Source organism: Sturnira hondurensis, unplaced genomic scaffold (genome assembly GCF_014824575.4).
Source record: "Sturnira hondurensis isolate 20B ecotype Veracruz unplaced genomic scaffold, ASM1482457v3 Scaffold0007406, whole genome shotgun sequence".
Classification (NCBI taxonomy): Eukaryota; Metazoa; Chordata; class Mammalia; order Chiroptera; family Phyllostomidae; genus Sturnira; species Sturnira hondurensis.
In genome coordinates, this window is record NW_028080037.1 from 2,659,850 (window position 1) to 2,675,017 (window position 15,168).

General features: G+C 56.3%; 1 protein-coding gene across 1 annotated transcript in view; it reads right to left on the bottom strand.

Moving 5' to 3' along the window:
- The window catches only part of DNAH10 (dynein axonemal heavy chain 10), a 94,800-nt gene that overhangs the window by 20,524 nt on the left and 59,108 nt on the right, over positions 1-15,168 (bottom strand). Inside the window, exons 47-57 of the mRNA XM_037051915.1 lie at positions 14,390-14,650; positions 12,931-13,103; positions 11,845-11,938; positions 11,430-11,597; positions 11,014-11,202; positions 7,859-8,030; positions 7,239-7,442; positions 6,577-6,657; positions 4,922-5,119; positions 3,849-4,010; positions 2,666-2,840 (exon numbers count right to left, since the gene is read on the bottom strand). Coding sequence (XP_036907810.1) covers positions 2,666-2,840; positions 3,849-4,010; positions 4,922-5,119; positions 6,577-6,657; positions 7,239-7,442; positions 7,859-8,030; positions 11,014-11,202; positions 11,430-11,597; positions 11,845-11,938; positions 12,931-13,103; positions 14,390-14,650 — 1,877 coding nt within the window. The remainder of the gene's footprint in view (positions 1-2,665; positions 2,841-3,848; positions 4,011-4,921; positions 5,120-6,576; positions 6,658-7,238; positions 7,443-7,858; positions 8,031-11,013; positions 11,203-11,429; positions 11,598-11,844; positions 11,939-12,930; positions 13,104-14,389; positions 14,651-15,168) is intronic.

Consider the following 15,168-nt stretch of genomic DNA (forward strand, 5'->3'; position numbering starts at 1 on the left):
GTTTTAAGATCTTTTAAGTATGACATAATGCAAAAGCCACAAAACAAAATATTGCAAGTCCATTACATAAATATCTTATACACAGCAAACATGAATGTACACACAAACCTCATAAACAAAGTCAAATGGCCAATGACAAACTGGAAAAATATTTTCAACTCACATCATGGGTAAAAAGCTGATCTCCTTGTTATATAAAAATCCCCTGGAAATGGGTAAGAAAGAAACGCAGCAACAGCAACGATCCAACGGAAAACCGGGCAAAGTGCATGAACATTTCACAGACAAGGAAACCCACACGAACCCTTCACACATGAAAAAAGGCCAGCCGCACCCACCATGAGGGAAATGCACGTGACAGCTACATAAACACCCTTTCCCTACAAAACATGTCCGGTCCGAATGTCCAGTCACGCCCTCTGTTGGCGAGGCCTTGGACAAGCAGTCGGCCATGCACACGTGGCCCAGCAGGAGGGCGAAGGAGTCTCCTGCTCCCCATGGAGGGGACAGACCCAGTGTCTGCACACACCCCGGGACCCAGCGGCAGCACTTCCAGGAAGGCAGCCCTCCGGGCTTGCCCAGGTGTGAAGCATGGCCACGGTTACCCTTCGCCACACGGCAAAGGCAAAGGCTGGGGCAGAGCTGAAGACTTTGGGGGCTGGTTCAATGAATGATGGAGGTGAGAACACAGCCATGTGATGGAATGTGAGGGACAGTTTTAAAGCATTAGGGAAGTTCATCACATGTCACCATGTAAAAGACCTCCAAAATGTGCTGTGAGGTGGGAAAGCTAAGGGCAGGAACACAGGCACAGTGTACCATTACCAAGAAAGAAACACACAAGTACCCCTTGTCCTACAAACCCTGGAATCCAGAGTTGGGAATTAAAGAAACCTGGTCTAGCCGGTCGCCCTGAACTCGCACTGAAAACCCTCCCACAGATGAGACCTGCAAGGCGAGCTACCTGTTGAGGGAGGGAGGGAGGGAGGGGAGCCACACTGCTGGGGGCAGCCGTCAATTTGATGCTGGGACTGCAGCCCCGGCTAATGCCCACACGGCAGTGACTGTGAGCCTGCCCCAGCTCTGAGAGCTCTGGTCCTCAGAGCAGCCTGAGGTCGCGGGAATGGCCACCATCATCCGCATTTTGCAAATGAGGAAACAGCAGCTCAGAGAGGTTAGGTGCCTTACCAAAGGTCACACAGCCAGAAAGAAGCAAAGCCACACAAGAACACATTACCTGTTCTAATAATTACATCTTTAAAAACGACTCCTTTCAGGTCACCAGCCACCTTTCTTTTCTCATGGTCAGCCGGGCCCCCACCTCACACCTGTCTCAGGGTGACACAGGTGCACGTCCAACAGCAGGGAACACACATCAATCTCCCCACATGGACCCGTGGTAACCCCCTTCCCCCTCCCCTTCGGGTTTCTGGGGGACTCACAGCTCCCCTCTCCAAATGAATTCCCTTCAAAAACCCTCCCCACCTTTGCTCTCACGACATCTTTATGCTGCTGACTCAGAAACAGTGTCTGAGATTCATGTCACTATTTGGTGGCTGGGCACTTCCCTGGACAATGTGCACGCGGGTCTCCCCCACAACGCATCACAGTCTGCATGTCTACCTGGCTCTGGCACCTCAGTCTAAACTCCCAGCACAGGTCACTGCCTTTTAAACGTCCATCCTCACACCTTCATTGGAACCTCGCTGCAGGACTGAACCGACGGCTTCCTGCTAACAGCAGCAGGGTCTCCAGACGCTCTGCAAAGAGTCACTCAGGCCCCCGCCCCGGAACCGGCTAAGCGCTCTGTTCAAACTCCCACGTTTCACTCACAAGCAGACAGAAAAGGCAGAGCCTCAGCTCCGAACGCTGCTCAGCCCCTCCCGTCCCACCGGGACAGACACAGCGAAGAGTAAGCCTGGACACGGGAGTCTCTCCCAGGAGACCCAACTGTGGAGCCAGAGGACAGAACCTTTCTGAAAATGAGGATGCAACGAAGAGTGAGAGGAGGAGAGAGCTGAGGTCCCTAAACCAGGGCGAGAGTGTGGGGCCAGGCAGCCCAAGGACAGGGGACAGGCAGGCAAGACAGTGTTTATTCCTGGCTTCGTGCACGGTGCTGACTCTACCGGCAGGACCCCATTAACGGTGCACCCGCCCCGCACCTGCCCCTCTCCCTGACAGCGGGCAAGTCTCTGGTTGGCTGGAGGGGAGACGTCCCACAGACCGATTTGCAAAACGTCTGGGGCCACAGTGAAGACCTGCTCTCCCCGCCTTGGGTAAGCCCCTCTGGCTGGTAAGGGATTAGAGCATCTCCCATGGTCCTCCAGTGGGGACAGCTCTGCCGCACTGTGTCCAGCAGGGTGCTAGGGTGCTGGCCCAGCTCCAGTGTGTCCCCATCAAGAGGACTGATTTACAAAGCTCCACCTCTCCCACACAGCCCGTTCTGAGTTGGCCCGGGTTCAAGGTCAGCAGGGCCTGCCACCTACCAGCTGGGGGCCTAGGGCAAGCCACCTCGCCTCCCCGGGCCCCACTTCCCTCACCAGCAAATGAAGATAACACCAGTCCCCGCCATGGAACAGGCCGAGCACAGTGGCCGCCACGACTACCCTAACTGCTTTCAGGAAGGACACTGGGGACAAGCCCAGCTGGAGACCACCGTCGATACCTGATCTCCGTCACATCCGACTTGTCCAGCTTCTGCAGCTCCAGCTTGGCAGCCTCCAGGATGGGCATGACCTCGGCAAGGGCTGTCTCAGCCTCAGCCTTCTCCACGGCGATGATCTTGTTCTGCTCCTCGATCTCTATGGCTTTCTCCTCCGCGAGCTTCTTCTTTTCCTCCGCTATGCGGGGAGGGGGCAGTCAGTGAGGCTGCTGGGCATGGGCAGGACGGGCTACCACTGTGGGGGCAAGCCACGCACAGCCCTCGGGTCCTCCCCGGGCCACAGCGGGTCTAACGAGCCCTGGCCAACCCAGTGGCCTCAGGGCTCCACCAGCACAGGAGTCCTTTCCACACCCCAGGTCTCCAACCAGGACGGCCGCCCTGACTCTGACCTTCTCACCCAGGTCCCGCCCACTCCGTCCAACGTGACATCCCCCGGCCCGCTGGGCCAGTGCTCGCCAAGGACACCAGGCTGCCCACGGAGTTTCTGGCTCACTGAGGTCTCTCTGCCTTTTCATCGCCTTTCCCGATGTGAACTCAGGCCCAGCTCAAACAGCCACACTGCCCCCCAAATGGCCCGCCCCTCTGCTACTCTGAGTCTCGTCACTCTGTTCAGGTGCTTCTCGACTCTGACCCCATCTGCAACTTCGCCACTCACTGGCTTGCTGGTCCCACTCACTAGCACACAGCACCTCCCGGGGGCTGTGACTCCAACGTTCAGAACAGAGAGTGACTGACTGGCAGTAGACCCACTGCGCTGACTAACTTTCCCCCCAAGTTCGAGCCTGCCTACAACCTCCGCCACCACAACCCTGAGGACATAAACGTCTGTTTCTTTCTACGCTGCCCCGTTTGTGGTGCTCCGTCGAGGCAGCTGCAGGAAACAACTCCGGCAGCAACAGGCGCCTGCGGGCCTCACTGGCGTCGCCCAACCCAACGCGGCTCTCTCGGGGCTAGTTTCCGCAGCCAGCAAGCCGGCGCTGACGGGCATCCACAGCAGGCCGAGGGCAGGCCTGTCCACTCCCGTCAAACCCTTAAGCCACCGGCCCTGGGTCCTGCATGTGGCAAGGTATCCATGGTCACTAAGGGGGCCTGACACTACCGTAGGCAAGACAGCAATCGAAGGGTCAAAAAGCACCATCCCCACCACCCGCGGCGGAGCCCTGTCCCGCCAAGAGCGCCCGCTCGCCTGTGGCCGTGTTGGAGGCGATCTCGTCCAGCAGGGCCTCACAGGCGGCGGACTTCTCGGCCAGCACGATCTTCTGCTCCGCCAGCTTCTGGCTGAGCTCGTCCAGCTGGACGGTGGCCTCCTTCAGCTTGTCCAGCCCTCCCTCCAGACGCTTGCACTGAGCTGAGGAGAGACGACGCCCGCACCCACCACCACAGTGAGCGCTGGGCCCAGCAGGCCCCGTGGGCGGTCCAGCAGGCTCGCTGCGGTCCCTCCCGCTGGGCTCACCGGGGAAAACCCTGTCAGCACCTCTGCGGCTACGTGGGATGGCGTCAGCCAGCATGCATCTCTTTCTTTTTCAATTTTTTATAGATTTTATTTATTTGTTTTTAGAGAGGAGAAGGGAGGGAGAAAGAGAGGAAAACATCCACATGTGGTTGCCCCTTGTGCACCTCCCCCACCGGGGACCTGGCCCACAACCCAGGCACGTGCCGACTAGGAATCGAACCGGCCACCCTTTGCTCCGCAGGCTGCACTCAGTCCACTGAGCCGCACCAGCCAGGGCCTAAATGAATCTCTTTCTGAAAACACCCCTTAATTTGTCCAAGAACCAGAGCATTTTTGAAAAGCATTTTCCAACAAAAAGCTATGAAAGGATTTAAACCAGAATTTAGATAGCGATTATCTCTATGCCAAAATTTTAGAAGCAACTTTAAAATTTCCTTATTTCTGATTGTATTTTTCATCTCTCCATAATGCGTACATTACTTTTAGAATTCTTTAGAAGGCTCATATTTTTTCAATAAATGAACATTAATAAAAGCATTTCCAAGAGAGCACAGGGCTGCCATCAGAGTGTCTCTACGGCAACGAAAATTTAGAGCTCAGACAGCTCACAGCCCGGCACAGAGGAGAAAAGCCAGGGCCCCGCGCACACAGAGAGCCCTTCCGAAGCCCACAATCCGGGCTGTGTCCTGCTTCGCTCGGTCCCGAGTGCCCCTGAACTCACCGAGAAGCACCTGCCTGAGGCGAAGGCCGGGTCTGGACCAGCACAAATAGTAACAATTTCTGTTAACCACCCAATCCCGTCTTACCTATATTGTACTGAGTTTTCTCATCCAGCAATTTCGAGTACGTGTTGATAAAATCTAGGTAATTCTTGGGAGTTACGTAGTTGCTGCGCCTCAGCTTCTGCAGAAACTGTTTGCTGAACTCGCCCACAGACTCATGGACCAAAACCACGTGGTCCACCAGGTCTTCTATGTATTCTGTTGGGATCATCAGATTGTTCCCTAAAGAGGAAGGACCGGAAACGTGCCTCTTAAAGAAAGGAAAAGAGCAGTTCCTCAAAGAGTTACACGCGGAATTCCCACAGGACCCAACGGTTCCGCTCCTCAGAATGCACCCAAAAGAAGGAAAAGTGGACACGAGCAGTCTTGTCTGTGCACAGCAGCGCTGGTCACAAGAGCCAAAGGGCAAGTGACCCAAGTGTCCCTCAGCAGATGATGGACAAGCACAGGGTCCATCTGTCCAGCAGATGAAGGTCCGTGCCCACGGTGGAACGTTACTCTGCCTCACGGAGGAAGCAGCACCGGCCACAGGCCACACCGGGACTGACCTCAAACACGCCGGACCCGACAGGACGAGCGCCACATGACGTGACTGACGTGAAATATCTAGAACGGGCACATTCAGAGACAGAAAGTGGACTAGCAGTCGGTTCCCTGGAACCGGGGAGGTGACAGGGATGGGGACAGGGAGTGAACAGGCCCCCAATCTGTGTTACGAGAGGAGAAAAGCTCTGGACGTGGACAGTGGCGGCCACACAACAAGGCGAATGCACTGAACGCCATGGAATTGCATACTTAAAAATCGTTCATGTGGCAATTTGTGTGTTATATGTTTTCTTCTTTAAAAGACACAGAAATGTTTTGAAAACGAAAGAGCAAGCGTCACTTGCTGGTGCGTCTCTGGACCGCAGCGCTGCTCTGCGCTCCAAAATCTGCTCTGAGAGCACGGAGAGTCCCCTCCTTTCTCAGCCCCTCCCCCAGAACTGAATTCTTCATGCACGGGGGAAACAATTCTTCCTTTTTTATCGAACATGCACTTACAAGGGTGACACTATTAATAAGGTCACCCTGTGTCATAACTCTGGCCAAATTAGGTCCATAAAAAAGTATTTTCCTGAAGATAAATTACCTTGTTTCCTTATTTCAAAGATTAAAGTTAATAACCAAAGCTTAAGGTATTTGACACTTGAGAGCAAATTGAGTGCTGACTGATAATCATTTTCTCGAAAGGTCCTTTAGGCTTCCTCTGGGCCAGGGGTCAGCACACAAACATTCAGGTGGTGTGGGCCACACGGTCTCTGTGGCAACAATTCAACTTCGTGTCTATCAACTTCTCACTTGCTGACAGACAGTGCATCTATCAGCAAGTGAGTCGCATTCCAATAAAACTTTATTAAGCAAAATAAGCAGTGGACCGCATTTGGCCCACAGGTCGTGGTTTGCCAACTCCTGGCCCGGATGATACCTCATCAACTGTTACCCTAAACTGTCAAGTTCCCTGAGATCTATTTGAACTAGAACATAGTATGTTCCAAAACACACTAACACACTAAGGCCCATTCGTGGTCGTGGGGGTTACCAGTGAAGGATCCACTGGACCACAATTCAAACCCAGAAGGATGCAACCCGCTGCTCTGTTGGACCACTAGCTGGCTGTCCCCACGCCAGCTGTCACTCACCGAGAAATGACTTGGCCACGGCGTGCAGGGCCTGCGGAGGCCAGGGCATGAACCAGTCGATGCCAGTGTTATTCACCAGACCTGGGAAGCAGAGAGCAAGGGGACAGGGGTCACTCTGCCACCCGACACACTGCACAGGGACCCTTCCGCGCCGCCCCACAGACTGCAGAACGAGCCGGCCGTGTCCGAGAACAGTTCGTCAGAGGCAGGTTTCGCAGCCTCAGCACCACTGACAGCGCGCCGGAGCACCCTGGCTTTGGGGCTGCCTGGGCATGGCAGGCGCTTGGTGGCACCCCTGGCCTCTGTCACCTGCGTGTCAGTAGACCACCACCACCCCATGCTGACCACCAGTAATGTCCACAGGGCACTGCACCTTGCACAAGGCTGGCACACTCCCCCAACCGGAAGCAAGCAGACAGTGGGCCTCACACCCGGGACTGTGAGCACGTCCTTGCGTCAGAAGGACGGCGCCCACCCACACACCACATGAGAGCCAATGGCAATTGTGAGGGGCGGGCACAGCCTGCGCCGCAGAGTCCGAATCTCGGCCCAGTGACCTGTCGTGTTTGACTTTGCTGGTGGAACTGCAGTCCACGTGTCGCTCTCCAAGGCACGTGCCCCGCTGAAAGGGGACTCGCACAGGTGAGCTCAGCTCAGGGTACCTGGGAAATTCCTGCACCAGGTCCTCAGCGTGTCCCCCACAGGCGACATGCCCAGGACGATGTGCAGGTTGTTGGTGCTCTTGTTCACGAAGTACTGCCACACGGACTCCTTGGCCAGGCCCATCCCCTGCTTCAGAGCCTCCTGCCCAATCTGACTGAGGATGGACTCCTTCTCCTCCTCTGGGAAAAGCGCGGGCACCATTCCTGGAAGACAAAGCAGGCCGCACTTCCTGAGTCGGGTCACCATCTCGGCAGGCGCTGGAACGACGGCAGGGCCAGGGTCCCACCTCTGGTGCCCAGGGCTCGCCCACTCAGAGCCCCGGCTGGGGAGGTTATCGGGAGCATCAAAGCAGGGTTCTCCACTGGGGGCAATTCTGCCTCGCGAGAGACAGTCAGCAACGCCCGAGGACATTGTTGGTGTCACAACTTAGGTGTCGGGGGATTGCTAACGCCCTGCCATACTCTGGTGACCAGAGTTCCCCTGGCTGGCCCCACCCGCCGGCGACAGCCTAAACATGGCCTCTTCTGCGGGGACTGAAAGGTGTAACAGTGCCCATGCGGAGCCCGCGGAAGGCCGAGCACGGGAAGCCGGCTGCGTCCCGCGCCCAGCCCCGCGGCACCTGAGGTCAGCATGTTGTTGATGAGCTCCAGGAAGCCCTCCTCGGCCACGTGTGCGTCCGTGAACAGGAAGATCACCCTCTTGTTCTCCACGCCCAGCTTCAGGTAAAGGCTCTTCAGATCCTCCCGGAAACTGTTCTCAGAGTAGCCTCGGCTCAGGAGGATCTCAAACACCTGCCGACAGAGCAGAGCGATCGCGTGAGACGCCAGGCCGACGACAGGGCTGATGGCCCCTGGAAGGTGAGGGCCCCTGAGGCGGGGGCGTGTGTGCACAGGGACCATCAGGCTGCGCAGCCGGTGGAGAGGGACAAGTGACAGCAAGACAAGACGACCGGGCTGTATTCACGGAAGAATATTGAGAAATGCAGAACAAAGAAAACTATGATGTCCCTTTTTGTCAAACAACAAGGACAGACATGTGGGGGCGGGTGAGGGAGTGTGGGGAGCACAGGCCTGTCCACACGGGATTATGGGAGCATGGGGAAGCAGAGGGGTTTGAGAAAGACACCTCGGTTGTTAAAATGAGTGACTTGAGTTACAGGGAGGAAAGGAAGACAGGAAACGAGGAGGTCAGGAAGGAAGCAGCGGAGGGCGGGCCACAAAGCAAGAGGAAAACACAACCAGGCACAACCTGACGGGTGTGTGCTCACAGACATGAGTTTACTCGGAGTGGGATAAACTGTGGGTGGATGTGTGAAACACTGAACACAAAGCTGTTTGAAATGCTTAAATCTAAAAATCCTGCCCTGGCTGGTGTGGCTCAGTGGGCTGAGCGCCAGCCCGCGAACCAGAAGGTCGCAGTGCAGGCATCTGCCTGGGTGGTGGGCCGCGTCCCCAGTGGGGGCCAGTGAGAGGCAACTGACTGGTGCTTCTCTCCCCCTTTCTCCTTCCCTTCCCTCTCACTAGAAATAAGTAAAATCTTTTAAGAACGCTTTTGAAACCTATTCCACATGAAATAGATATGTTTTTTCCAACTTTTAACTGTCCCTACACGACATAATGGGTACTAACTCTCCCCACTGGTATAATCATTTCACAGTGTGTGAGTCGAACCTACACCCGAGACTCATGAAGTGACGCTCATCACTTACATCCCAGGAAACCTGGGAAATAGGTTGCCATATCTGCTTGAAACCTGTTGTTAACAAAACTAAAATTAAGTCTTTCACCTTTCCCCAGGGCTTTTTGATTTACTCTCCAAAGTGGCAAACCCCACCATGAATTTAGGTCCAGACTCTCCAATGTGCAATCTGGTGCTGGGTGTCAGAAGGCCGTTGAACGCTCACACCCTTTAGCCCGCCCGCTTCCCAGTGTCTGAGACAAGGAACTCTGGGGGAACGCGATCACTGTGCAAAGACACGTGGCCAAGGGCGCTCGCCGCAGCCAGCACTCATCACACTGAAGCCGGAACAGGGCTCCACGCCCACAGGCAGAGGGTTTATGGAGAGCCCGTCCACACAGTGAGACCCTGCCTTGTCTGAGAGGACACGGCAGACGTGCTTACAGACTGGAAACGATGCCGTGATGAACAGGTAGACAGGACAAATCACGTGTCACGCATATTGCTGACCCAGGGCCCGTCAGAAGCGAGTGCGAGGAGGAGGGTCCTTGAAGGGCGCAGGCCGGTAATGACCGTCTCTGGGCAGCGAGACCAAAGGGGCCTCCGTCTTCCCCAGACGGTCCTGTATTTTCCAAACTGTCACAGTGAGGCTGGGTCAAGTTTATACGGAGGCCAGTGAGAGCACGATCCTTCTGCGGGGATGGCGACGACGACGATGTAGAGTTCAATCTGATTCCCGAAGGTGTGGAGAAGAGAACAGGAATGCGTCCGATTGGAAGGGTTATGAAAACGCAACAGGAGTGAGCCCTCCGAAGGCAGCCTAGGGCCCAGGAATGAGGGTGGCGGCGTGAAGACCCCAGTCTGTCCTGCAAGGGGGCGTGCCTACCACAGAGGTGACCAGGAGGCTCTGGCTGTGGGGCCGGCTTTCCGCAAATGCCAAGACACAGAGGGCGATGGAAGGGTCTGAATTCAGACGAATGGAGTCGGACGCCAGCGAAGAGAAGCAGGTTCACGCAGAGGCCGCACTGTGCAGAGGCCTCCTCTTCGCCGCGGCCCCACTGCAGCACCTGCTCTCCACCTGGAGAGGCGGCGCAGGCGAGGGCCCGTGGGCTGTGTGAGAGCCACTGCAAGACCCTAAGGACCCTCGCCTGGTGCTGGTGGGGATGTGCAACTGTGTAGATGCTTCGGGAAACAAGCCAGCAGTTTCTTAAGTGATTAAACATAGAGCCAGCAGGGGACGCAGCACACCCGCTCTGAGGTGTGTACCTGAGTGAGAACGTGTCCGCACTGACGTGCACACGTGATCCTTCACGGTGGCATCACTCACGGTAGCCAAAGGGTGGGGAGAGCCCGAGTGCCCATCCGAGAATGGTGGACAAACCAGGGCAGTGCATGTGCGCACACAGGACAACGAGACCCAGCCCTGCACACGGGCGCCATGCAGAGACGTGGGTGAAGCCTGGAAGCGTCAGGCTGTGTGAACGAGTCTGTCACCACAGACCACGACACACACTCTGTTTACGGGAGATGTGCAGAACAGGAACATCGATCGAGTCAGATGGCAGCTTAGCGGCATCTTAGGGCTGGGGGTGTGGGAAGGCGGGATTTCTCCGTGGGCTGAGGAAACTGTTCTAACACCGATGGAGGGGATGGTTGCAGGTGTCTGTGAACCCACCGAGAAGCACAGAGTTGTATACTTGAAGTGGGTAGGTAGTATGGTCTGCGAACGACACCTCAACGAAGCTTTCTCAAAGGCAGCCCCCGAGCACTGCCCAGCACGGGCTGGGCAGAACAGCAGCCAGCCGACTGCTGACCCGAGCACAGGACCCTGGGGCCGGGCCCCGACCCCTCCACCTGGGGGCTCGCCCTTGACTTCCAAACTCAACACAGTTTCCACTCCAGAACCAGTACAAGAATTTGACGCTTCAACTGCACAGTCAGAATAGTACCGAGCCCCAACAACACCCATGAGAACACCATGTTATGACCGTTTCCGACTGTTCCACACTCCATGAACCGCCAATGGCAGAGATGGGCAGTCCAACCTGTTTTCCCCCAGGTACCCCTCCCTTGGGTGGGGGCGAGGGGGCGCCTCACCTCGTAGCCAGCTGTGAAAGCAGCCAGCTTGGCCAGAGACTGCTTCCCGGAGCCCCCGACGCCCACCAGCAGGGCGTGGCCTCGGTCCATGCGAATGATGCGGTGCACACGCGTCAGATGCTCCAGGGCATCGTCAAAGAGGACCAGGTTCATCCTGGTGTTGCTTTCGTTGTACTCCTCGAGAATTTCCTGAATTTACAGAATTTCAGGTAGTGGGAAAAATAGAGTAAAAAACAAACTATTGAAATAAATAAATAGGTAAAAATGAAAAGAATCCCAAGGGTCCCCGGGGTCCCTCGCAGAGGCAGACTCTGCCCTCTGTCCGGAGGCATTAGGAATGAGGAGCAGCCCCTGCTCGGAGCGCACAGCGGTCAAAGGGACCTCTAGTCCTCCGAGAGGACGGGCCCCGTCTGCACCTGGAACAGGGCCTTGGCCGCCTCGTAATCCTGGATGTCCTCGTAGACGCGCGTCTCTTCCTCGTGCAGAGCCATCCGGAAGTCTCCAAACAGGATAGGGTCCCTCATCACCACCTCCACGTCGTCCTGGAAATGCTCCGTGACCAGGCTGTGTATGTGCTCTTGCACCTGAGGGCAGAAGACGCAGGGGCTGGCACTTACCAGGAACAGCCTATGCTAGGATCATACGGTTCGCATTTCATTTCTTTCCCAACTGCTACAAGGTACTTAACAACCCCCCTCCTTCACGGGCTGACTTTCGTTTTTGGTGTCTGTTTACTATATTTAAAATACATCGGGTTTTTAACGGTTTTTGTTCACTCAGAGAATTCTGCAGTTAATTTAGCGTCTGCCGTGTCGGGTTTGATGGACTGACCAGCTCCTTGTCCGCTTCGCTGATTAGCCGGTCGTGGAAAACCCGCAGGCACTCGTTCCTCCAGACCCTCACCATCTGGGCCACCGTCTGGAACCTGCATGACCGAGAGGCAAGGTCAGCTGGGGCGTCAGCTGGAGAAGGCAGGGCTAAGCGCTCCTGTTTGCAGATGGGCTCCCAGGGTGCGGAAAGGATGACATGTCCACAGTCCCACCCCCGGCTGGCCCCACATTAATGCGGTTGAACGGAAGATGACAAACTCTGGGACCATCGAGTCACGTCTGTGACCAACCCTGAGGCAGGGAGGAAGGGCACCATCTACAGGGCGCTCGAGGAACAAAGTGAGCACCCACCCCGCCCCCACTCGCTGAAACGCACGAACTCGGCACGGGGCACCCAGGGCTCCTCCCCGGAACCAGCCCCACCTGGCCCCAGGTCTGGAGCCTTCCCTGGTTCCTGGCAAAGAGCCCCACTCCACTCGAAACCCCAAGAGCCTGAGCTGCCGTTCCAGGCCCTCGCTGGCACCCGAGAGTCGGTGTGGGGGGGAGGGTATGAATCCATTAATGTGACATGGATTCGTAATGGGACTCTGTCCTCGCAACGCACACGGACTGCAGGGCGCCTTCCTGCGAGGGTGAGTCCAGTTTTAAAGAGAAAATCTGAGCACCCAGACTAAAGTCCCTTCTGTCCTCGGTGCTTCCTTCTCCCAGACTCACACAGCAGAACCAGCCTGTACTGGAAACAGTTCCGTCACACAAGCAAAAGGTACCCTGTGGGCCAATTCAGCTTCAGGACTAAGACGGAGATCGGCGAGCAGTCTCACGGGGGGACACGCCTGTCCACATGGCCACACGGCTGCCTCTCCTGTCCCACTCGCCCTCAACTCAAGGGCTTACACGGCAAGCAGGCCTTATGCCGAGCATTTAACTCTTTTCTTCTTTTAACGTAACCAGAGAGATCCCAAGCAATTCGCTGACACACCAACTGATGGAATTCGTCCCTAAGACCCCCATCTTCTTTCCCTTCAAACAGTAAGAAAAGCCACTGCTACACGGCACACGACACCTTCCCGGCCCAGAGCAAACTCACCGCTCGGGGTTGGTGAGGACCAGCCCGTGAAAGACTCGCGAGAGGTCGCGCAGGTTGAAGATGTAGTGGAACTTGGACGGGGTGGGGGGCAGGTCCTGCACGATGTCCGTGTAAAGTGACAAAGTGCAGCGTGTCAGCTGGTCGCTCACAGCCAGGATGCTCTCGTGAAACACCTGAGAAAGGAGCACAGCCCTCAGATGCCCCCCCGGGGCGAGCAGAGAAGCAAACTGCAGTCCGTCCGCTGGCGGACGGCGGGTCCTCCCACAAGGGAGCCGGGCACCGGCCGTGACACGGAAGGGCCCTGAGAGCACGCTGCCGAGCGAGAGAGGCCGGACCAGAGGCCGCGTGCTGCGTGACTCCCTTTACAGGGAACGCCCAGGTGAGGGAAATCCAGAAGTGGGGGGCAGATTGGTGGTTGCCAGGGGCTGGGGGGTGCGGTGGAACGACTGCTTTCGGGGTAACGAACGCATCTGGGAACTAGGAGCAGGGGTAAGGCCATAAACCACCGTGAATGGACTAAGTGCCACTTAATTACATGCCTAAAATGGTTACAATAACTAATCTCATGCGAGTTTTGCCATCATCTTTAAAGAGGAGATAAAATATACGGAAAGAGACTCATCGTCTGACCTGCTTCTGCCCCCCTGGATTCTCACACCAGACGAGTCAGCAGGTGTGAGCCAGCTCCCAGGCTGGGTCTCACCGACGCTGACCTCACGCTCTGAACACAGATGCCGAGGGCAGAGCGTGAACAGGCCAGGGCTGCTGACCCCGCCTGGCCAGGCCACACCTCTGCCTTCCCTGCCCAGCCCCTGAAGACTTTGAGTGCGCAGGCCCACTTGAGAAGGAGAAAACCAGGATTGGAAGGTCATTACTCGAATGAATGGGCTTCATTTGTGGGGCCCAAATATTTAGTGATAACAGCAACAACTGGCACCTAACGGGCATCCGCTATGTGCTGGCCGTGGGGCCGCACTCACTCAACACGCACTCCCCTCGGCTCTCCCACCACTCGGGGGGGTGGGTCCCTTCCTCTCCTCCCTGCTCCAGGGCAGAAGGTGCCTCGGGCAGCTCAAGAGACTTGCCCAAGGAGCAACATGGGGACCAACCCCACCCATCCCAAGTCCCGGTTGAGTCACAGCTATGACTCCAGGTGGCACTGTCACTCAGGGCCTGTCCGGACCCCCGTGGGCCCAGGGCACTCCTGTCTCTGGGCCCCTTCATAAAAACATACTGTTTTGTGTTTTATGGCTGCGTGGGTATAAAGAGGAACATAATTCAGGCTGGATTAGTGATTATTCAGTTTTTTCTCCTGATTTTGAAAGAAACGAAAACGTTCACGGGCACCTGCAAGTCCCGTGGGCACTGTGCGTGCGGCACCGAATGACCAGGTCCGCCCTTGGACACGCCCACCCAGCCCAGGGCCCCGCCAGGTGGACCGCTAATCAGCACCGATTACCGAGGTGTGGCCTTTCAGGATGGAGAAGTAAATGAGATGCAGAGACTCCTCTGAAGGAAACGAAACATGGAAGACACTGAACAGCGAAATAAACCTCAGGTCCACCTCGTTGCGGCCGCCCCCCGCTTTCCCCATGGCAGCCAGAAAGCCGAGGTCTCGAATGCTTTTACAGTTCAGCTCCTTCCCGCGGTCGTACAAGTAGCCTTTTTCCAACAGCAGCTTCAGCAGGGCGATGGGCTGCTGCGTGCCATATTCATCCACCTGGTTTGTTCACAGAGAAGGAAGGAAGGCCACAGTCAGGAGGCAGAGCCAGCGATGCCTCAGCGCACCAGCTTCTCCAAGGCTGCAACTGCACGTTCATCTGCACTCGCTCCTCCCCGGCCTGCACGCTCCACGAGGGCAGGCACTACCCACGCGTCACTCATCGCCGCACAGCACCAGTCCTAGGAGACGCTCAGCAAACACATGCTAATTGGAAGGATGGAGAAACGGGTGTGTGGATGGATGGATGATGCATGGATGCATGGACGGGTGCGTGGATGGAGGATGGATACATGGATGGATGGACAGATCCTGGCTTTGCACTCAGTCCTTCTGAAAGATAGATTTTCAGGAAAAAAATGGTTCTGTAGAAATGATATAAATTTAAATGCCAGCACTAAAGAAACTTTGCGACTCCCAGGCTCTGGCCCCAGAAACACCCGTCCCATGTGCTTCCGTCCCCTCCCTTGGTGAATCCCGAGACGACTCTCGGGGGGTGTCTGCCCTCCTGCCTGTAC